Source organism: Rhinatrema bivittatum, chromosome 2 (assembly GCF_901001135.1).
Source record: "Rhinatrema bivittatum chromosome 2, aRhiBiv1.1, whole genome shotgun sequence".
Classification (NCBI taxonomy): Eukaryota; Metazoa; Chordata; class Amphibia; order Gymnophiona; family Rhinatrematidae; genus Rhinatrema; species Rhinatrema bivittatum.
In genome coordinates this window covers 775,837,508-775,861,978 of record NC_042616.1, presented here as the reverse complement: position 1 = coordinate 775,861,978, position 24,471 = coordinate 775,837,508, and the positions used below count along the sequence as shown (strand labels likewise).

Sequence of the window (24,471 nt, the reverse complement as noted above, 5' to 3'; positions counted from 1 at the left end):
AATTAAAACTAAGATGGGAACTGTGGCAACAGAAAGAAAACAATGATTAAATCACAGAGTTCTTATTTTATCCTCTTTCAAGCAGATGTTTATTAATTTGACACAGCTAACTTCTTGATTACCAAAAGTTGATAAATATTTAGATAAGAGCCAACTTCTCTTAAGGAAAATTACTTAAGCTTTGAAAAACTGTAATGAAAGCAATTATTATGTAAAAGCATTTTAGGATTAACAAAACTTTGCTCTTTTATAGAAAAATATGGACTTCATTTCAACATTTTACATAGCTGTTTATAAGTCATTCTGATTTGCTGATTCAGAATTTTCCAGCAAAAGAAGGCCCAATATGTCACATGACCTTGATGAATTAATTACATAAGTGCTGAGCAATGGTGCAAAGATATAAGTTGACAATGACACGTGGAAAAATACATTAATTTTAATAATATAATATGAAGAGGCTACAAAAGGCTGATGCTGGCTTGGGAAGTATGTCCAACTTGGAGAATCAGAATGAGAGACCTCCTAAAATATATATTATCCATGTATGTTTTGTGAAGATAATTCATTCCCCAAGGGAAGTGGAGTATAAACATGACATTTATTCTCAGAAGTGGAAACATAGTAATAACAGGAATGGATAAACTGAAGAAAATGAGATGAACTGGTTTCCAGAGTACTGTTTTGGACCCTAAATGGACCACGAGTTTGAACATATGATGAAGCTCTAAGAAACATCTTCCCAATTATATAGAATCATGTGTTTTCTTGTATGAAAATGAAAAATATATTTTTAAGAAAATAACATGAAGGGGGGCAATATGCGATCTGTAGGAAGATGCTCTGTTTGAGGTACCTGCTCTTGCTTCTTCTTTTTATTGCTAAATGTTGCTTGCCTGACCTCTTGATCTTTGGGGGAAGGTTTGGATGATAGCTCAAAAGTGATTCAAAAGGAGATTTATAGATTTCCACAATATACAAATCAAGACAATATTGAAGGAAACACTATAAGGAAAAAAAGTCAAAAGCAACAATATCTAATAAAAAATTATCCTTCCAAAATGAAGATTTATAGTGGCAGCTTACAGTCTGATAGCTAAAGTGAAGCGATGAGACTTTTTTTGAATTATGTCAGTGAAAGGCGGAAGGCTGGAAGGGAGACTGTAAGGTTGAGAGGCAATGAGGAGAAATGTGTGAAAAAGGACACTGAGAAAATAGAAATAAATGCTACATGGTTATTTTGTGGAATTAGAGATCTAAGAGATCCTGAATTTGGGATCTCAGAGATTCTTGGATCTCTAATTAGGCCAACTAGATGAGTGTCACAGTGGAAAAAATGATTAAGTTAGGCTAAGAATGCTTTTTGTACATGCTGTCGTATGATTATAATGTTGCAATCATGCTGTCTGGAATCTAGGGAAATTTTAGATTTGCATCTGGAGCCTAGCTAGAACAAAACTGCAAAGCTTCCTATTTTTGAGGAATGAAAAACATGTTTTTAAGTTGAGATGAAGAAAAACATCACATGATACCCTCTACAAAATGGAGACATAAGGGACACATGACCTTGAGGCCTAAGATGGCTGATAATACATGGCCTTAAGATCTAAGGTGATTGGTAGTGAGGCATGTTACGAATTAATGATGTAAATTGGAAAATAAATAGATAATTGGGTTGGGAATGGTTAGGGGCATAGCAACTCAACATTAGAATATGATGCAAGGAAATAAAGAAATTGCATGTTGATTGGTTTTTGATATATATTAAATAAAATATACGATTTATATAACTGATTGTACGTGCTTGGAGATCTAGAACAGCTTTGGAGATTGGATTGGTTCTCTTTTGATATCTTTCACGATAAAATAAGAAAAAGGGTTGTGGTCTGATGTGAAATTTTTCTTTTAATTTACTTTAATGGACATAGCCCATAACCATTATTCGTTCTCCTGGAGGAATTGGTACCGAGGACCTTTGCCCTTAAAAAGGGCCCATTTTGGTAATAGGAAATGACAATTTCTACTCAGTATTCACTGAAGAAGGAATTGGATGATGACTGCCTTTTGCTGGCAAGGGAAAACAGTATATGGCAGTGGGATAGGTGCCATACCATTTATAGAAACATGTGTTTGTGGAACCTTATCTATAGCCAAAGATATTAAGGGAGCACAGAGGTTATGGCAGGTCCACTGAAAGATATGTTTGATAGACTTCTGGACATGGAAGTAGTTCTGTGGGACTGAAGAGCAAACATTGTATCACTTTTATGAATAAGAGCTAGAAAGAGGAAGCAGGCTGTCATGAGCCATGATCATAGAGCCTACCCCAAAGAGCTTACAATTTAAGTAGGCAACTATCAAGCTTGATAGTTGCTCTTTTCTTTCCTTTTTTTTTTAGGTGCTCTTATCAACTCTCCTATTCTCTAGCCTATTCATCACAGAAGCAATCTTCAGGCAAATTATTTTATGATGTATACAACACTCAAGTTTTCCAAGATATTATAGATTTTTTTTCAATAAGATTCTAGATACTCTATATTCATTATTCTGCAATGAAAAAATGTATAATTAGTTAATATAAGCTTACCTATAGATCCTTTAGCAGCAATTGCAACTGCTTCCAAAAGAACCTGCACAATGCCTGCTCGAAGGCGAGGGGAGTCTTTTTTGTGTGCATCTAGATGTCCTAGAATCTGCTGTATCACATGATGTGAGTATTGAGCCTGAAAACAAAAAAAATTACTTTTTAACTGTAAATATAATGAACTTGCAAATTTGACATTTTGACATACTGAACGTTCATTATTCCTCCTCCTCAGGATATTACTGGACATAGTGACTAATACTGTACAATTTTACTTCCAACTTTTATCTTATTTAGAAACAGAAACACGATGGCAAAAAACTACCATATGGCCTATCCAGTCTGCCTATTTCAGAATTTATCAGACTTCCATAATCTTTGCAAGCATTTTCAGTTTTCATCATCATACTTGTCATACATGCTATCTCCCATGTCATCTTATAGAAAGACAGTAAACAGGGTAAATATATATATTAAAGCATGTATGACAAGTATGATGATGAAAACTGAAAATGCTTGCAAAGATTATTCTCATTGTCTACCTAATTATATATATATATATAATGTCTACCTAATGAGAATTCTTCGTGTAGTATGCAATTATGTGCTATTCTGGAGATTAACCCCCTAAAAAAAAAAAAAGACAAATTAGATACAATCCAGAGGAAAGTTACCATTTTCTTCATAGAAAGAGTGAAATGCATGAAAAAGTCTCCCAGTACAGATAGTGGAGGCAAAATTACTATTGAACTTCAAGAAATTATAGGACAAGCACATAGGATTCCTTCTTTTGGAGAAGGGAGGGTGAAGATGATGATCAAGTGGAATCTGCAGTATTGCAACAGGAATATAAAATGAGCAGAGAAAATTAGATCAGATGGGCTTTGTAAGCCTTACCTTAGCAGGTCTAACTTATCCAGGTAACGTAGCCGAAAACGGCTCAATATCGGCACTTATCTGGCCATTAGACTCATTTATCAAAATGCTATGTGGCCTTACTCCATGCGATAATGCCCTACCGCATGCGATAACAGCCATATTATGGCAATATTATTTAAATGAGGGGAAGGGAGGAGTATGGGCGGGGTTATGGCCTGGCAGTGCTGTGGGCGATGTTTTCCACATTATTGCTGGCAGCACCGTGGGAAATAACTACACCTTTTCCCGTGGCACTATGGGTGCGAAAAGTGTGTGGCCTGCCTGCAATGCAGGCGGCTGCACGATTTCACCCCCATCCCTTTTTTTTTTTTTTTTTTTTTTTAGCATGGCTCATCATTCTGCTAAAAATACAGCAGAATGATGAATCTAGCTACAAGTTAGCTGAATAAGTAGCTCTGCCCCAGAATGTCCCATCATACTCCTCGCTTATCCTAATACATTTTTAAATGCTGGCCACTGAATTTTGAAATGCTGCCACTTAGCCTAATAAATCCAAACTTAACTCACTAAGTAGCGCTGAATATCAGCCTTATGGTTAAATAATGACCATACAAGTGTTACGTGGGGTACAAAGCTCATTTTTAACTGGTGCTATCTACATCGCCGTATAAAATCCCCAAACAAATCACTCACCACTGTAAGAATGGGACAGTTCTTTGTTTGAAATATGTTTACTAAAGTAGTAAAAAAAAGAATCACCCACAATTCACAATGCAGTTTACAATACAGCTTTACTACTTAACCCAAATAACAATACTGGCACATGACCCCCCCCATCTCCCCCCCCCATACCTTCCCTCACCCCAGGTGAACTCCATTTGCTCCACAAATTGTTTTGCATCGGAAGGAGAGTCAGACATGACTCCCATCATGCTAAATCCGGAGCCTTGCTGGGTATAATAGAGCAAAGCGTACCTGCCTAATCACCAATTGAGAACACACAGACGTAAATTCTGTTTTGCTGATACTTTAGTGGAGAAATCTTGAAAGATCTTTAAAGAAAAGTTTTTATATTTCAACGGCTGTGTTTGTGTTTGTAGTTTAGAAAGCGAGCAATAACAAGCCGTGATCTGGAATCTTTAGTTCTTCGGGCCCCCAACCTGTGTGTGTGTTCAATCACTAGGGTAAAGGGGCGCCAGATTTTCTTTTTTTTTTTTTTAATAAGTTTTTCATTTTGGGGTTTTCAAAATTTGTTTTTAAGTTTAAAATCAAAATCATTTCTGAAAGTGAATTTAAATGAAAATTTTATGTTTTTTTTAATTGTTTGAAACAAATCAAAAGATGGGTTATTTTGTTGCTGTTTGCATATTTGTTTCAAATGAATGCACATCCTTACTAAACAGTGATCGTGTATGCTCATCTGCCCAGATAGCGAAATACACAGGAGGAGGACAAAAAAAAAAGTTTATCCTGGATTAGAAAAACCTTGCTAATTTTCCACGTTCTGTGGCTGGCAGCTGAAATGTATAGCTACAAATTTGTTTAGAATAATTTGCCAGACAGAATGAGTTAGATGGTCTTTTTCTATCATTTAACGAGTAAAGGAAATTGTGGAATATAAAAAGGATTACATAAATCAAAATGACATTGCTGACACTTTAACACGAGTGCCAAAGATGCAGTGGGGGGAGGAAGAGGGATATGCATGGCCTGGAAGGTTTATCAAAAATGTTTTTTTGGGGAGGAAGGTGTTGGAAGCCCTATATTTTGGTTTCAGGGACAGTTCAGAACCTTAAAAACCTCAGTTAAAGTGGTTTACTAAGAATGTTAGATACATCTTCAGAGGTGTAAACTTTGCTGCACTAGGTAGGCTACATTAAGTCTCATGGTATTAAAACCTGATAGCACATTACCTAATAGGCATTGAGATAATTTTCATGTGCAATAGCATTCCCTTCCAGGGAACTGGCGATAACTAACACGCATACAGTTATTGTGTATTGTACATGGCGATTTGCTAATAATTATAATATCATACGTTTAATGTGTTAATGCAAACACATTTTAGTATACAGATCCCAATTCTTACAGGCATTGGTTAACAACAAAAGAACATAAATTGCCATACTGGCTCACACCAAGGGTCCATTAAGCCCAGCATCCTGTTTCCACAGTGGCCAATCTAGGCTACAAGTACCTGGCAAGTAGCCAAACACTAAGTAGATTCTATGCTACTGATGCCAGTAATAGCAAAGGCTATATTTTCTAAATTAACTTAATAGCAGATAATGGACTTCTCCTCCAAGAACTTATCCAAACCTTTTTTAAACCCAGCTACACTAACTGCATTAACCACATCCTCTGGCAACAAATTCCAGAGCTTAATTGTACGTTGAGTGAAATAATTTTCTCCGATGAGTTTTAATTGTGCTACTTGCTAACTTCATGGAATGCCCTTTAGTCCTATTATCCAAAAGAGTAAATAACTGATTCACATTTAGCCATTCTAGACCTCTCAAGATTTTAAAGACCTCTATCATATCCCCCCTCAGCCATCTCTTCTCCAAGCTGAACAGCCCTAACCTCTTTAGCCTCTCTCATAGGGGAGATGGTCCATCCCCTTTATCATTTTGGTCACGCTTCTCTATACCTTCTCCAGTGCCATTATATCTTTCTTGAGATGCAGTGACCAGAAATGTACACAGTATTGAAGGTGCAGTCTCACCATGGAGCGAAACAGAGATATTATGACATTATCTTTTTTATTCACCATTCCCATCCTAATAATTCCTAACAGTCTGTTTACTTTTTGACTGCTGCAGCACACGGAGTCGACAATTTCAATGTATTATCCATTATGATGCTTATATCCCTCTTTCCTGTGTGGTAACTCCAAATGTGGAGCCTAACATCGTGGAACTACAGCAAGGGTTATTTTTCCCTATGTTCATCACCTTCACTATCATGTTCTTCTTATGGTTTTTAACCCTTTTTTAATCGTTTATATATCTAAACAGATTCCTTCTTTTAGCATGGCAGAAAGGACCTGAATGGTCTTGACAACTCATGTGCTACATTTTTTGATATTGGCCCCAGGAAGGACAATTTTCAAATGTTTTCCCAATTAATCAACTGTCTGAAAATTGTTCTTCCTCAATGTGACAAAGTATTGTTCCACAACACATGTAACTTTAGCAGCATTGAGAGGAGGAGGAGGAATTCTCAGGAGAAGGAAACATGTCCTTGAATGAAGTCAACTTGAAAAGACAAGTGAAAGCAGTATGTGTACAGCATCTGGGAGAAAGTGCAACTTTCAGCATCTCAATTCCCAAATGTGACAAATTCCAGAAAAGATCCCTGGAGATCCAATTAACAACTGATCTCAATCAGTGGAGGCAAGTGCTGCAGATAATGGCAAATGATGAGATTCTGAAGAGCGAGAGACTTATACAGAGGGAGGTGAAGAGTCTCAAGTGAAGGTAGAGGGAGCATCCTATGGCCGAAGGAATTAGCATGGCTGGCAAGAGAGGCCAGAAATACCAGAAGCATTCCTTCAACTTTGGTGCCCACCGCAGGAGACATCTGGCAATGAAGGTTGCCTTCTTGGGATCAGGATACCAAAGCTTTACTAACCAAAAGAACACCATCGCGGAGAAACTGCTCAAGATACTGAACAAGATCAGGTTGGTGGAGAGGAGGAAGACATCCAACTACTACCGATGCAGACCCGCAGACAAAGGCATCACTGATGCCTTTGTCTGCGGGTAATTTCCCTGGACCTCTGCTCAAATCTGATAGAAGGCAGAGGGGTGATTGGCTTTTCCTGAAGTCTAATTCATTTTTATTTTTTTAGATGGACATGCGTTCTATTTTATTTTGCCTATTGTGTTGTTGCACATGTGGCATGATACTGTATCACTTATGTGTTTTTACTGTTAACCGCTTAGCACAATTTTCTGTTATAGGCAGTATAAAAAGACCTGTGAATAAATAAAATAAATGAGTACCAGAAACCACATCTCACAGTACCAGTGGCTGCAAGGAGATACTTTATGCGCACATGCTGAACCCGTGTGTTACTGCCGGACATCTTTGTGCAGGTATGGGCATCATTAAAGCCCATTTTCTTTTATGCTTCAGCTGCCTGCATCATACATACCGTTACTTCTTTCCATGGGCCAAGGTGGATCTGGCACTTGATGTATGAGCAGCTAACATGAAGACTTTGGTTCAGGCCTTCGGCTCACTCAGCTTATCCCAGAGTCCTTTGCTGTCGGACTTAACTGAAACTGCTGGCAGACACTGAACTGAACTTAAGCTGACCTGTGCGTGAATGGCTACTGAGAGCCATCTGGAATGAATTCAGACCTAACCAGATATGATGAAAGGTCATGAGGTTATCGATGGCAAATGGCTGAGGCCACATTCCAAGCTTTGTTCTCACAGATTCCTATCTCGACTGAAAGAGGACAGTTAAACTGAAGATTCCCTGAGGTCAAGACTCTGATCAAAGGCCTGGAACAAGCGACAGAACACAGACCTACTACAATGATTGATATATTGACAGGACGAACTAACAGAAGATTGACAGTACTCAATAGACACGTGGGCCCTTCTTAGGCCTAATTGGATCTTAACGTGGGAGGTGGTATCAGGGAAGCATAGATACAGTTTGCCTGATTGGATAGGCACAAGTGGTACCTGATACTTTATACAGTGTCTGGATGTTTTTTATCTATAAAAACTTAGCCCTGACTAACAAATGTTGAGACATGCAGGGAGAGCCCTTAAACAATGGGTTCCCACTCTGTGTCTCCCAGGGGTCTAATACAATTGGCTTTTAATAGTAAATAAACTTAAATTGGTTTGGATTAAAGTTGGACCTCTGTGTATTATTGAAACAGCTAATGGCACATAAAAAATTAATTAAACACACTGATGAACACCAACACAGAATCATGTGGGTACACATGGCTTCTGTAAACTTTGCACAAAGAACATAGGCAACGGTGTGGTGAAATTTCAACACAGAATTCTGGCAGCCTGCATGGGGCCAACAGATAGAGAAGCCAAGGTCTCAGGTTTCTGCAATCTCCTGCTTCTGAATGGACTCCGCTTGCCTTGACCTTGCCTGCCTATGTCTCTGCCTCATGATTTCTGTACCATGCCTTGGCCCTGTCAGTCAGCAGTCCCGAGGTCCACTCTTCCAAGCCCATGACAGGAATTCTGCTCTAAGGTCAGGTACACCTTTAAAAGTCAGTATTAAGATTTTTAAAAGGGCCCTTTGATATTTGGGGAACCAGTACAGTTTCTCCGGTGTGGGTTTAATATATAATCTCTTACCGAACATCCACTGATGTACCAAGCATAAGAGTTTTGAGCCATCAACAGTTTTCATGTGCTACAACTGGTCAAGCCTATTAAAAAGAACTGAAGTAGTCCAGTTTGTTTAGTATTAGTGCATACAACATGAAGATAAGTTTAACATATAAGAAAAAAAGACCTAAGCTGACACACTATAATTGAAAAAAAGGCTGTTTAGTCACAGCAGCTATCTGAAAGTCCATGATTAAAGAACTGTTCATAATTATACCTAAATTATGGATCTAAGAGCTAAGTTCAAGTAGGTGGGGGAGACACAGCTTTCTTAATTCACAACACCTCTAGTTTTGTAAGTTAAACATCAATTTGTTTATTCTCATCCAATCTATCTCTGTTAAATTCAGATTCAGCTCATTCCAATTAGGGAGTAGCAGCATCTGTAGCTAAATATTATCTGCATATAAAAGGCAGTATATGTCCAGCTCATAAAATAACTTCCCTAAGGGTTTTAAATAAATATTAAACTGGAGACAATACAGACAATTACCAGTAACAATTTTCTGAGCTCTTTCCTCTAAAAATGAAGTAAAGTATCTATATATTGAGCTTCCTACTTCTCTAATAGTCATTTCATAAAGAATCTATGATTGACTATGTCATAGGCCATGGACAGAGTAAGCATTGCTAAAAGCAATTTTATAACCTTATCACGCTTTGGGGGTTGGAGCCTTGGGCTGCTGCCAGGTTGATGCAGCCTGGTGATTGCAAGCATGGATCAGACCATATCAGGCAGCAACTCATACACCTCCGGGCAAGGAGAGAGAGAAAAAGAGACTAGACAGGAATCTGGGCTGGTAGTGCACAGATAAGATGCAGAATCCAGGTGATGGTCAGGATAGACAGAGAACAAGCAAGGTTGGTGTTCAGGCAGGGTTCAGCAGCAGAGATCGAACAGAGACTGAGTCCAGGCATAGCTCAAGGTAGGCAGTGAAATGGCACAGCATAGGCAGAAGTCAGTTCAGGTCAGCAATAAAAGATCAGTCCAAGGAAGGTTGACGGGGAGGCAAGGCAAAGCAAAGCAGGACAAGGAAACAAGGCTAGGTGGAGAGACAGCGCTGTGTAGAGGAGGAGCACAGTGAGACTAGGCTGGACAAGGCATGGAAGGACCAGAAGCAACATAGCACAGACAACTAGTGCAGGAGGACTTGTTGCTGAGGCACCGGCTGGATACTCAGAGCTCCTTTATATACTAGTCATGATGTAATATCAGTCGGCGCCCCAGGAGGTCCCTGGTGCAGAACCTATATAGGAAGTCCTAGCCAGGATGTTTGGATGCAGCACGGTGCAAGATGCTATGCTGGAGGTGCTCACGAGGTAAGTGGCATTACATCCTTGTCTAGATCTCTTTTTATCTCATCTATTTCAATTCAGAAATCCTGTATGTATCCCGACTGGAAGGCATCAGGCAAATCACTTTCTTGATTTAATGATTTAATTTGTCTGGTATTCCCTTCCTCCACCACTTTACCCAAAAAAGGATATTTGCTATTAGTCTAAAATTCTCTAAAATACATGGATATTGGGAGAAATTTGTCCAGTCAAGAGTTTGTTTTTTTTTGTGATGGGGACTTTTATATATTTTTGTGCTATGCAATTTAACATGTAATGAGCAGACATAAAAAAGAACCTAAAAAACAAACAAAATGGGTCTTAGGAAGATGAGAAACATATATGATGGCAGAAAGAGACCATATGAACACCTACTCAACTCTATAATCCCTACCACTCCCGCAGAGATCCCCCGTGCTTTCTTGAATTCAGATATTGACCTTGCCTCCATCACCTTCACTGGGAGGCTGTTCTATGCATTCATCACCACTTTCGTAAAGAAATACTTCCTTAAATTATGCCTCAGTCTACTCCCTTGCCCTTTTCTCCCATGATCCTCTCCAGTCTCCCTTCCATTGAAAGAAACCCATCTTCTATGCATTCATACTTCTGAGGTATTTAAATGCCTCTATCATTATCTCCCCTATCTCGCTTTTTCTTTAGGGTATGCATATCCCCATATGCTTTACAATGAAGATCACTGACCATTTTAGGAGCCACCCTCTGGACAGACACCATCCTGTTTATATTCTTTTGAAGATGGAGTCCCCAGAACTGTACACAGTATTCCAAATGACATCTCAGGGACTTAAACAGAGGCATCATCACTTCCTGTTTCTGCTAACCAGTAGGGATGTGAATCGTTTTTTGACGATTTAAAATATCGTCCGATATATTTTAAATCGTCAAAAATCGTTAGGGCCACGATACAACACCAATTCCCCCGATTTATTGTTATAAAATCGTAAATCGGGGGAAGGGGGAGGGCAGGAAAACCTGCACACTAAAACCCCCTAAAACCCACCCCCGACCCTTTAAATTAAATCCCCCACCCTCCCGAACCCCCCCCAAATGCTTTAAATTACCTGGGGATCCAGCGGTGGTCCAGAACGGCGGCGGTCCGGAACGGCCCCCTCAATTGAATCCTTTTGTCTTCAGCCGGCGCCATTTTGCAAAATGGCTGCCGCAAAATGGCGGCGGCCATAGACAAAAACGATTCGACGCAGGAGGTCGTTCCGGACCCCCGCTGGACTTTTGGCAAGTCTTGTGGGGGTCAGGAGGCCCCCCCCAAGCTGGCCAAAAGTTTCTGGGAGTCCAGCGGGGTTCAGGAAGCGATTTCTTGCCGCAAATCGTTTTCCGTACGGAAAATGGCGCCGGCAGGAGATCGACTGCAGGAGGTCGTTCAGCGGGGGTTCCGGACCGCCGCTGAACGACCTCCTGCAGTCGATCTCCTGCCGGCGCCATTTTCCGTACGGAAAACGATTCGCGGCAAGAAATCGCCTCCTGAACCCTGCTGGACTCCCAGAAACTTCTGGCCAGCTTGGGGGGGCCTCCTGACCCCCACAAGACTTGCCAAAAGTCCAGCGGGGGTCCGGAACGACCTCCTGCGTCGAATCGTTTTTGTCTATGGCCGCCGCCATTTTGCGGCGGCCATTTTGCAAAATGGCGCCGGCTGAAGAGAAAAGGATTCAATTGAGGGGGCCGTTCTGGACCGCCGCCGTTCTGGACCACCAGGTAATTTAAAGCATTTGGGGGGGGGGGGGTTCGGGAGGGTGGGGGATTTAATTTAAAGGGTCGGGGGTGGGTTTTAGGGGGTTGGCTCACGATTTTAACGATTTTTCACGATATTTTTAAAACCCAAACGGCAACAATACGATTCCCTCCCCCTCCCAGCCGAAATCGATCGTTAAGACGATCGAGGACACGATTCACATCTCTACTAACCAGTCCTCTTCCAATGCACCCAAGCATCTTTCTGGTTTTAGCCATCTGGCCACCTTGAGGTCTTGAGATACAATCACCCCCAGATCCTGCTCTTATTTTTTATATAGAAAAATGTAACCCTCAAGACTGGATCTCCCCCTTGGGTTTTGCAGCCTAAAATGCATGACACTGCATTTTTTTTATCATTATATCTTAGCTGCCAGATTCTAGACCAATCCTTAAGCTTCCCTGGAATCCTTCTCATGTTGTCCACACCTTTCTGGGCGTCCACCCTGTTGCAGATTTTGATATCTACAAAAAGACAAACCTCTCTCGAAAGTCCTTCTGCAATATCATTTACTAAAATGTTGAAAAAAACTGGTCCAAGAGCAAATCCCTGCAGTACATTGGTAATTCTCTTTCCTCGGAGTGAGCTCCATTTACCACTATCCTTTGTTGCCTCCCATTCAATCAGTTTTTAACCCAATCAATCACTTAAAGACCTACACCAAAGGTGCTCAGTTTATTTATAAGTCACCTATTTGTAAACATACCAAAGGCTTTACTGAAATTCAAATTCACTACATCTTAATGTTTTCTCCTCATCCAACTTTCCGGTCACCCAATCAAAGAAATTGATCAAATTTGACTGGAAAGAATTATCTCTGTTAAAACCATGCTGCCTCCGATCCTGTAATCCACTGGATTCCAGAAGCATCACAATCCTTCACTGTAGCAATTCCACTAATTTACTCCCTACAGAAATCAGACTAACAGCCTATAGTTTCCAGACTCCTCCTGACTTCCAATTTTGCGAATAGGAACTATATCCACCTGTCTCTAGTCTTCTGGAACTATTCCTGATTCAAAAGAAGAATTGAAAATTCAGCCAGAGAAGTTGCCAGAACTTTGCTAAGTTCTTTTAAAACCCTCAACACCATTGCTTTACCTACTTTAAGTTTAGATAGTTCCTCACAGACACACTTTTCTAAAAAGTGTTTGAGGATTAGCTCACTTCCAATCCTTATCCATGTGGATTTTCTGTGGTCCCACTCCTGTTTCTTCCTCAATGAACCTAAAAAGTAGTAGCAATGGAATCCAGTCTCCTGTAGCAGGAAGCAGTCAAAATATGGGATGGGGTTATATCTTATGGAAAAACATGAAGGGCCATCTTCCTGATACAGTTCTCATCTGTTAGACCCACGCAGTTAGCCCTTGGATTAGAACATGGCAGACAAGATCTTCCATGAGTGGTACTATTCAGAATGGTTCTGTTTGTAGCAGTCACAAACCTCTACCCACTCACACACCGTATTCCAGCGTACCTTACTTGTGAACACACAAATCCAAAAACAATTGTAACGCTGGTAATTAATTCATATGAATCAATCTCGCCAAATATATGTAGGCCCCTCACTCAAAGGGTCTGTCAAAGTCATACAGACTCCTAATTAGGTATGGGGCCACCTTGCTTTAATTGTAACATCTTTAAATTTTTGCAATTATTTCTTTTTTACTTTTTTTCTTTTTTCTTAAAATGTCAAGCAAAATAATCGATGATAGGCATTAAATCACCGCTGTTCATAGCACAAAGGTATCAAGAGATACGAGAGGAACCGTCAATACTCATCTGTTGCCATGTTTTGGCTCCCTCTCCCCGACAAAATCTGTTAAAGTGCAATAAGATGACCAATCATAATAGAAAAAAAAACCTAACTTAATGGTCCAAGAGACCATCAATTTAGAAAACACTGAGACAGATAAACAGGATACCTAATACAGAAGTACAGGTATGATAAAAACCTATCATTATTTGGCTAAAAGAAATGCATTCATGAGTAATTGGTTAAGAGCGTCAGGATACACACAGTACCTCTTATCTAAGAAAGACATACATGAACTTGTGCTACAAATAGGAAGTATTCTAGCTCTTCCTAGAGGAAAATATGACATTTCTCCAAATGAGCTTTCTGATTTAAAAAAAAAAAAAATGTGTGTGTTTTTCACCTCAGAAGAAAATGTCCACATGACTCCTTGAAATCACCCATCTAATTTCATAATGATTACCCTGCAAATCCCTGAGTGTGAAAGAGACTGGAACTAACCCAATAAATAAACATCAGGTTCAGGTTATGGAAAGAGACTGATATTAAATAAAAAATAGGGAGTGCATTTGAGCAGAACTAAGGATGCAGTCTGTCCTAAAGTATAGTAACAAGACCTGTAACAGCACAACAGGCAGGCATAAAATGTCACTGTCCAAATGGTATGGAAGTAGTAAAGAAAGAATGGTAATAATTGATAGTAGATTTAAAACTATTTTTTTCCAGTCTGCACATAATTAAGCTGTGGATAGAATATCTGGGTATAAAAAGGTAGAACAAGTTTCTAGAGGACAGGTCCATTAACAATCATTAATCTTGGGGAAGGCAACCTCTGACAACCAAGAAATGGGGATAAAATGTGAATGGATATGCTGAATATTTATTCCAAAAGGTCTGGTTTGGCCATTGTTGAAGACAGAAGGCTGGCCTCAATGGCCCACTCATCTGACCCAGTATGACATTTCTTATGTTTTTAAGTGATTTTTTTTTTCTGCTGATATCTTCTATGTTTCTCTGTTCGTTTGTTAAAATGTCTCTCTTCTCCTTAAAGAAACTTCTACCTTTACAGAGAAAAGACTGGGAAAATATGTCCAAGAATTAAAAATAAAAAAGGTAAAAATAGAATCCATTTTAAACTTGCAAACAAATTGCTGGAAAGACTAACAGAAAAGAACTCTTCCCAGAATGCCATGCAGTTAACTGTTTCATGAACTACTACTAATCATTTCTATAGTGTTACTGGCTGCACACTGTACTATAGTGTAGAGATGTGAATCGGAACCGGAATCGGTTCAGATTCCGGTTCAGATTCACATGTGGGTTTTTTCCCATCGGGCCCGATCGCGTTTTGTTTATCGGCTGCCCAGCCGATAAACAAAAAACTGACCCCGACTCTTTAAAAGTAACCCCTTAGCTTCCCCCACCCTCCCGACCCCCCCAAAACCTTTTTACAGGTACCTGGTGGTCCAGTGGGGGTCCCGGGAGCGATCTTCCGCGATCTCCCACTCAGGGCCGTCCTCCGGCTACCGGACCGTCCTTTGCCCTTACCTTGTGACAGGGAATCCGTGCCATTGGCCGGATCCTGTCACATGGTAGGAGCACTGGATGGCCGGCGCCCTCATATGTCACTATGTGACATATGAGGGCAAAGGCTAGCACCGGCGCCATTTTGAATACTGGCAATACGGCCCGAGTGCAGGAGGTCGCTCCCGGACCCCCGCTGGACTTTTGGCAAGTCTTGTGGGGGTCAGGAGGCCCCCCCAAGCTGGCCAAAAGTCCCTGGGGGTCCAGCGGGGGTCCGGGAGCGATCTCCTGCACTCGTGCCGTCGGGTGCCAGGAACCAAAATGGTGCCGATAGCCTTGCCCTTACTATGTCACAGGGCCTACAGGTGCCATTGGTCAGCCCCTGTCACATGGTAGGAGCACAAGATGGCGCCGGCCATCCAGTGTTCCTACCATGTGACAGGATCCGGCCAATGGCACGGATACCCTGTCACAAGGTAAGGGCAAAGGACGGCCCGGTAGCCGGAGGACGGCCCGGAGCGGGAGATCGCTCCCGGGACCCCCACTGGACCACCAGGTACCTGTAAAAAGGTTTTTGGGGGGGGGGGGTCGGAAGGGTGGGGGAAGCTAAGGGGTTACTTTTAAAGAGTCGGTGTGGGTTTAGGGGTTATTTTTGTGTGCCGTTTTTCCCGCCCTCCCCCAAAATGATAAGGGGAACCCCACGATCAATATCGTGGGGTTTTCCTATTGTTTTGGGAGAGCCCCCGATTTCTGACAATTTTGAAAATATCGACGATATTTTCAATCGTCCGAAGCCTGATTCACATCCCTACTATAGTGTACTGCTGCACCAACAGTTTCCAAACAGAGAGCTGGGAAGAAGAAAAACAGGCTTTGTGCTTCTGAAAAAATAAAATGGAAAATATATATATTTATATATATGCATGCATATATATATCTACACTGTATATATTCTAATCTTTGACGTTCCACTTAAAAGTGAAGAGAGAAAATTGTAAACATTCATTCATACATTCAGCAATCAGTTTTCATTTGGTAGGAAGAAAATTCTTTAAGATTCTCAGTGTGTAGCACCATTGCAACTTTTATCATGAACTTAGTGGTGCATACCTGAGATGGTATGGAAACCTCAGCTATATCTTTGTAGGCTTTATTTTTTAAATCTCTGTTAAGTCTAATTAACCTCAGAAGAAAAGCTCAGAATGGTTCATCATTGGTAGCTTAAGATATTCTTGGGCATTGTAAAGAGAAGTTGAGCATTTACAAATTTGTCTGATTTTTTTTTCCAGTCTTTATAGTTTTGTTTTTTTTTTAAATCTGATAAGTGTGTTGCTCAGAGTGTGAAGTTTCGGAGTCATAGTAGAGAAAAATACAGATCAAAGTATTAACGTATTCACTCTGGTAGGAAAACAAAGAGCAAAACAAGATACCTAATAATAAACTTTAAATCAAGCTTAATTTTATGACTTCATCTGAATTCAAGATAAAAATTCATAGTCTGAGAAACATTTTGACATGAAGAGTCAGGGCAGGACTTAGCTGTCCAACTTTGAAAGATGGATTTGTATTTGGTTTATATCTGAAATAATGGAAAATAGTTTGGTTTGTTTAATTTTGGGTGCCACAGTTTTAGCACTACTATTTGATTTTTCTGTGACCAGTAGGCTAATCCCAATGGATGATACAGCACTAATTAAAGATTTATGTTTTCCCTGTTTTGGCTCACTTGTGGTTTGGGTCTGGTGGCCATCCAACTGTTTTCTACTGAAAATTGCTAACAGCACTATATAATAATGGAGGATGTAAAACTGGAACCATCTTTTGTAGACACTAAGATCACAAAGGAGGGAATAACTCCAGATTTCACTGTGTAGAAAAGTCTGATCATTTTTTGTATCTGAATTACTGCTGGGACAATACAGTGTAATAGGAATTGCCTTGAGATCAACTGAGCTGATACTATAGGTAAGAGAGAGAACTGATCCAGATGTGCTGAAACTCCTCCAGATCTGCAAACATTGTATTGTCAAAGAAGGAATTCTGGAGCCTGTTGACCTGTAATCATTTTACAGAATCTGGAAAACTGCAATAGGAAGAATTTAGTAATTAACTACATGCACTCAGAACCCCAGCAAAGCCACTGGCTGGGTAACACTACAGGAGAAAGCTGGGAGCCTGTTCTGCTGCAGCTGAATAGAGAGTCCAATATACTACAGAATATTTTTCAAGCAGCTTCAAGACTTTATGCAACAGGACAACCGAGGGGTTGTGCCGAGTGGGTAGAGTATTTCATCATTTAGTGCCATCATCCCAGGGACTCTATGGATATTAAAGTGCAGGATTATTATCATAGCTTACTATAAATGAATACTGCAATCAGAAGATATTTTCCTTTGAAGCAGATTGTAGAGGAAAATAAAAATGCAAGGCATGGTAATTAATACCCAACATAGTAGATTCAGTTTACTGCTATGTTATAATTTATAGAAGCATCTTGGTAAGCACTTTGCTACTCTGTCATGAAACAATGCTAATAACCATCTAGAGATCTTACTCTCTTGTCCTGTAATTAAAAATTTACCTTAGTTCTTTTGTTCTACTGAAACTTTACAATGGAAAACTCTGTCCTCATTTAGGGATGTTACTTTTATGTCTTCACAAACATTCTAAAATCAGGGGTGTCCAACTCAGGTCCCTGAGAGCCACAAACAGGCTGGGTATTCAGGATATCCACAATGAATATGCATGAGCTAGATATGCACAGAATAGAAGCAGCACATGCAAATCTAGCTCATGCATATTTATTGTGGATATTCTGAAAACCTGGCCTGTTTGTAGCTCTTGAGGACTGGAGTTGGCTATCCCTATTCCTGTTTTAAATCACTGACGGCACATTCAAAGGCTGCAGTTAGCCTCAGGTAATTATTTATTTTGAAATTTAAGATGGATGTTAAGATCCAGCAAGCTAAATCAGAATGTTTACATATCAAACAAAATTAGCAAGTTTAAATGGCAAATCACTAACATATGTTATGCATTTTCATGCACGTATGTACTGAAAGCTTGGTGTAAATTCTGCAGTAAAAAAATTCTGCAGAAAAGGTTCTAGAATTCTTTGCATATTATACAATGTACATTTTGCTAAACATTATAGAAATACTGTAGTTTTCCAGTCTTGCATGAGTATTAAAATAAAGCAGAATTGCTTACCTGTAACAGGTATTCTCCCAGGACAGCAGGATGTTAGTCCTCACATATGGGTGACATCATCGGATGGAGCCCTATCACGAACACTTTTGTCAAAGTTTCTAGAACTTTGACAGGCACACTGAGAATGCCCAGCATGCCACTAACCCTGCAACCAGCAGGGGTCCCCCTTCAGTCTTGTTTGTAGAAAGGTTAAAGGATTGTAGAATCAACCTTTCAGAGACAGGGCATGGAGGTTCGGAAGATGCAACAGTCCGTTGTTCTGGGTTATTACAGTTGGATCTGTGCCCAGGCGAATTGGTTACTGGACTAAGAGGTCGCTTAGGATGGGCAACCAAACCTGCCGTGGCTAATATGGGGCTATGAGACTCTTTGTGCCCCGGTCTTGTCGTCAACTTCACGAGACTCTTGCTGATGAGTGCAATCGGAGGGTATATGTATAGAAGATCCGTTGCTCATGAGTGGGCGAAGGCATCCCTTGTAGGTGTCTTGCGGCTGTGGTATAGAGAGTAGAATTGGTCTACTTTGTGGTTGTGAAGTGACGCAAAGTGGTCTATCTGCGGGCGCCCCACTGGTGGAAAATTGTGTTCACTACAGTGGGATCTAGGGACCATTCGTGGGGATGAAAGGTCTGGCTGAGATTGTCCGCCATCACATTGTCCACACCTGCCAAGTAGGTTGCTCTCAATATCATGGAATGGGAGAAAGCCCAGGCCCAGATCTGCGCCGCCTCCTGGCATTGCAGGTAAGAGCCTCTACTCCCTTGCTTGTTGAGGTACCACATCGCTACCTGGTTGCTGTTTGAATTAGGGCTACCTTGTTAGACAGGCAATCTTGAAATGCGAATAGGGCATAGTGTATCGCCCTGAGCTCCAGAAAATTTATCTGGTGCTTTGCTTCTGCTGTGGTCCAGGTTCCCTGGGTTTGTAGTTTGTTGACATGGGCTCCCCAACCCAGGATGGAGGCATGTGGTTAATCTGAGGATCTGGAGGTTGACAAGGTAGTCCTATCTGAAGATTGGACTCCTGTATCCACCAAGCTAGTGAGAGTCGAAGCTGGCTGGTGACATGGACAATGTGGGACAAGGGTTGGTGTGATTGGGACCACTGGAATTTTAAAGTTCATTGTGTTGCTCTCATTGCTAGTCAAGCCATTGGGGTAACGTGAACTGTAGAAGCCATGTGACCTAGTAAGGCTAGCAGGTGACGAGCTGTAGTAGTGTGGTGAGTATGTACTGCTTTGGCTAAGGTTGACAACATTTATTTATTTATTTAACAGATTTTTTTTTTTATACAGACATTAAAATGCACATCATATCGGTTTACATTATAACAAAGAAAGAGATGGAAATGGAAGTTACAATGAACAGGGGAAAAGGGTAACAGGACAAAACAATAAAGGAGATTAAAGTAAAGGCAGAAGTGAGATTAAAAGAGTGGTACAAAGGAACGAAAGGTAAAAACTAATGGAAACACAACTATTTACAGAATGCAGCGAGAGGCATAAAATTACATATTTACAGAATTCAGCAAAATTGGTTGGGTTAAGGAAGGTTACATCCGTTGAGTGCAGGTGAGCATGTGTGCTCGGTCATTTGGGAGGAACGCTCTGGCTTGAATGATGTTTAGATCTGCTCCGATGAACAAGAGGGTCCGTGACGGAGTCAGATGTGATTTGAGATGGTTTATGAGAAACCTCAAGGACTGTAGCAGCTGTATGGTAAGACGGAGGGACTGAAGTACTACCTCCTAGGATGGACCTCTGAGCAGCCACTTGTCTAGATACGGATAGACGTGGATACTGTGTTGCCTTAGGTAAGCTGCTACTACTGCCAGGCATTTCATAAATACTCAGGGTGCTGATGCTAGGCCAAACAGCAGAACTCTGTATTGAAAATGCCTGTGACCTACTATGAATCTATTTTCGATGAGGAGGGGATATGGCTATATGGGCATACGCCTCCTGGAGATCTAGAGAGCAGAGCCAATCTCCTCCTTGTAGGAGAGGGAGGATGGGGCCCAAGGTAACCATACTGAACTTGTCCTTGTGGAGATGTTTGTTTAGGGCACGAAGGTCCAGTATAGGATGTATGCCACCAGACGTTTTCGGAATCAGAAAATATCGAGAGTAGAACCCTTTTCCTCGCTGCAATCGTGGAACCGGTTGCAAGGCATTGGACTGCAGGAGGATGGAGAGTTTTTCCTCGAGGAGTGGAGTGTGGTCTGTTAGACTCCAAGCCGGACATGGTGGAGAGTCCAGTGGTAGTGTAAGGAAATTTAGATGGTAATCGTGGGTTACTATGGAAAGGACCCAGCGGTCGGTAGTGATTGTGTGCCATTTGTTGGCAAATTGGCACAGGCGGCCTCCCACAGGAAAGATAGTTGGACAGGGAGGTTGACTACTGCTCTCTAGAAGGGAGTCAAAACCCCGAATCAGAACCAGTCTGAGGAGCTGGTTGGGCTTTCGGGGGTCTATGCTGACGAGGCTGACCTCTTTGAGAGGGAATGGATGGTCGAGTGTGAGATGGAGGAGGGTAAAACCTATGTGGTTCATAGGATAGCCTCCTAGGTTCTCGTTTAAATGGCTTGGCGATAGATAAGAAGTCTGAGGGAACAGTGGACAGTTGGCGCAAGGTCTCTGGTGATCTTTGAGTTGCGCCACTGCCTCCTGAACTTTCTCGCCAAACAGATTGTCCCCTGTGCATGGAAGATCTGCCAACCTGTCCTGGACTTCTTAGCATAAGTCAGAAGATTTGAGCAATGCCCAGCGCCTGGCGCTTATTCCCGCTGCTGAGACTCTGAAGGCAGTCTTGAAGATGTCATACATTGCTCTGACCTCGTGTTTCCCAGCATCCCACCTTTCTAGAGGATAGCAGTCAGTCCCTCCTGAAATTCTTCTGGCAGGGTCTCGGAGAAGTCTTGGACTTGTTTCCAGAGATTCCTTGAATATAGGCTGCTGTGCGTGCCATAAGCATAGATCCCTGGAACACTCTTCGGCCGAAGGCGTCCAAGGACTTTTGCTCTTTGCCAGGAGGGGCAGATTAATGAGGCCAGGACCTCTTAGCCTTCTTCTTGGCGGACTCAACCACCACAGAGTGGTGGGGTAGCTGGCTTTTTTGAAAACTGGAACTGACTGAACCAGGTATGTGGCGTCAGTTTTCCTGGTCACTGGTGGGACTATACCAGGATGTTCCCAAATACGGTGTAACAGGTCAAGCAGGACTTCGTGGACTAGAACTGCTATCACCTCCTTGGGGCATCCACAAATTGAAGTACCTCTGGCATTTTATGCCTGACATCCTCCTAAGTTTGCAGTTTAAAAGGGATGGTTTCAAATCTCTTTTATGTAGTTAGCAAATGTGAGGTCTTCTGGAGGGGAGCAGCAGCGTTCTTCTGGGAGTGAAGGCTCTGACAGAAGGTCTTTGGAGTCCTGAGAGTCAGAGGAATCATCACCCCCAAGGGTCATATGATGGATCTCCTCCACCCTGCGGGCCTTCAGATGGAGGCAAAGGTCCAAATCCAGCCGGATCTGGAGGTAGCACCGATGGAAAAGATGGCGGCACAGACAGGGGGAGGCGGCACAGAGGACGTCGGTGGCACTGATGCTATTGGTGTTTTCATAGAAACATAGAAACATAGAAATGACGGCAGAAGAAGACCAAACGGCCCATCCAGTCTGCCCAGCAAGCTTCACACATTTTTTCTCTCATACTTATCTGTTTCTTTTAGCTCTTGGTTCTATTTCCCTTCCTCCCCCACCATTAATGTAGAGAGCAGTGATGGAGCTGCATTCAAGTGAAATATCTAGCTTGATTAGTTAGGGGGTAGTAGGGGTAGTAACCGCCGCAATAAGCAAGCTACACCCATGCTTATTTGTTTTAACCCAGACTATGTTATACAGCCCTTATTGGTTGTTTTTCTTCTCCCCTGCCGTTGAAGCAGAGAGCTATGCTGGATATGCATCTAAAGTGAAGTATCAGGCACATTTGGTTTGGGGTAGTAACCGCCGTAACAAGCCAGCTACTCCCCGCTTTGTGAGTGTGAATCCTTTTTTCTTCTCCCCTGCCATTGAAGCTATGCTGGGTATGCGTGAAGTATCAGTTTTTCTTCTCCCCTGCCGTTGGAGCAGAGAGCTATGCTGGATGTGCATCGAAAGTGAAGTATCAGGCACATTTGGTTTGGGGTAGTAACCGCCGTAACCGTCGTCAGGAAGTAAGAGCACCCGACGGTCCTGGAATCGGCTCCAGCATCGGTGGAGGTTCTTCCTTGTTCGAAGACAAAGGAATTGGGATCGAAGCCGGTGGAGGAATCGATGGTCTTGGAGGTGCCGCTAGTCTGGAAGGAACGGGCACTGATGGAAGTGCACCGATCAGGGTGTCCAATCGTTCGAGGAGTGGAGCCAGCATAGTAGGCACCGGATTAGGCGTCGGCATGGGAGTCTGCGCCGGTGGTGATTGGAATCCACGAAGTGCTTGGACTGCCTCTTGGACCATCTGGTCCAATTCCTCCCGAAAGGCTGGTGTTGGCAACACAGCAGCTAGGTTTGGAGCTGAATATGCTTTGCTGGAGGTTCCACAGGAATTTGTGAAGTCTCGGCTCCCGGCACCGGTGCAGGTGGGGGAACGCCTTGGTGTCCCCGGTCCAGAGAAGGATGGGGGCTCCTCTCCTCGGGACTTCTTGGACGGCGGCTCAGTCGATGTCTATGGCTTGCCTGTGCCGGTATCGGATGAAGGCTCACGTCTGTGTCAATGATGGTGCTTTTCTTGATGTTCGGCCCAGTCCTTCTCCAGCGTCGAGGATGTTGATGCCTTTGAGCGTGAAGATGCAAGTGACAGCCGGTCACCGGTGTCTCGATGGTGTTGAAACGTCGATGCAGACGGAGTCCATGAAGAAGACGGCTTCCGACTCTGTGCACTCTTGGCCGGAGTAGACGGAGACAAGCACTTAGATTTGAACAGGTGTTCCATCTTTTCTAAGCGGACCCTGCGGCCTTTTGGGTCATTTGGGCACAACTGGTGCACTGTTGATCGTCGTGGGAAGGCCCCAAGCATAAGACCCAGATGTTATGAGGGTCCGTAATGGACATAGTCCTCGAGCAGTCGGGGTACTTCCAAAAACCGGTTGCCATTTTGAGAAAATAGGAGGTGGCGCGCAGTCGGTGGTCGTCGGGCACCGATGGAAGCACCGCCGGGAATCAACTGCAAAGAACGTGGTAAAAAATTACCAGCATTATCGGAGGACGGCGGTCGATGGGAAACCCCAGGACGCAGAAAAATTTTGAAAAATATGAGAAAAGTTCTGTGAGATAAAAGTTGTGAGAAATTCTCACAGAGCTCTTAAGAACCGCGAGGCAACTGCTGCACAGAAAAAAAAAGAGACTGAAGGGGGACCCCTGCTGGATGCAGGATTAGTGGCAAGCTGGGTATGCTCAGTGTGCCAGTCAAAATTCTAGAAACTTTGACAAAAGTGTTCCGTGATAGGGTTGCATCCGATGATGCCACCCATATGTGAGGACAACCATCCTGCTTTAACTGGGAGAATTTAGTTTGTTCTCTTTCACACAAACAAAATTCCCTCTCTCAACACCCCCTCCCCCCATTCCTGGGTGCCAGTCCTCTCTCATACCACCTCCCCATCCTGCTTAGCTTTACAAAAGTAGGAGGAGTATTGTTGCACCTCATTGCACAGTCTTCCTTTGCTGCCAACAGCCAAACGAGGTTTGAACCACACAGGACTCTAGAAATTTCTCTATAGTGTTCTGTGTGTTTCAAACTGTTAGCTTTGCCTTGGGAAGCAAAGAAGGTGACACAGTCTGTCCCTACTGTTTTTCTCTTACTGCCTGCCAATGAGTGGGTGAATCAGCAGGTGGAGGGGGAAGTGGGGTGAGTGGTAGAATTGATCCTGGAGGAGAAAGATAGGGTATATCCTCTCAGTTACAGTAAAATGACTGCCCCAGCTCCAGTTTCCTACAATTCCAATAGTCAATTCTGCTACAAGGGCCAGATTTTCTAATCCATGCCACAATATCACAGGAAAACAG

The 24,471-nt window shown here is 42.3% G+C and overlaps 1 protein-coding gene across 2 annotated transcripts in view; it reads right to left on the bottom strand.

Moving 5' to 3' along the window:
* EFR3A (EFR3 homolog A) overlaps nt 1–24,471 on the bottom strand; it is a 648,826-nt gene that overhangs the window by 177,840 nt on the left and 446,515 nt on the right. For both annotated transcript variants that reach the window (XM_029592044.1, XM_029592042.1), the window contains one exon: nt 2,588–2,723. In XM_029592044.1, coding sequence (XP_029447904.1) covers nt 2,588–2,723 — 136 coding nt within the window. The remainder of the gene's footprint in view (nt 1–2,587; nt 2,724–24,471) is intronic.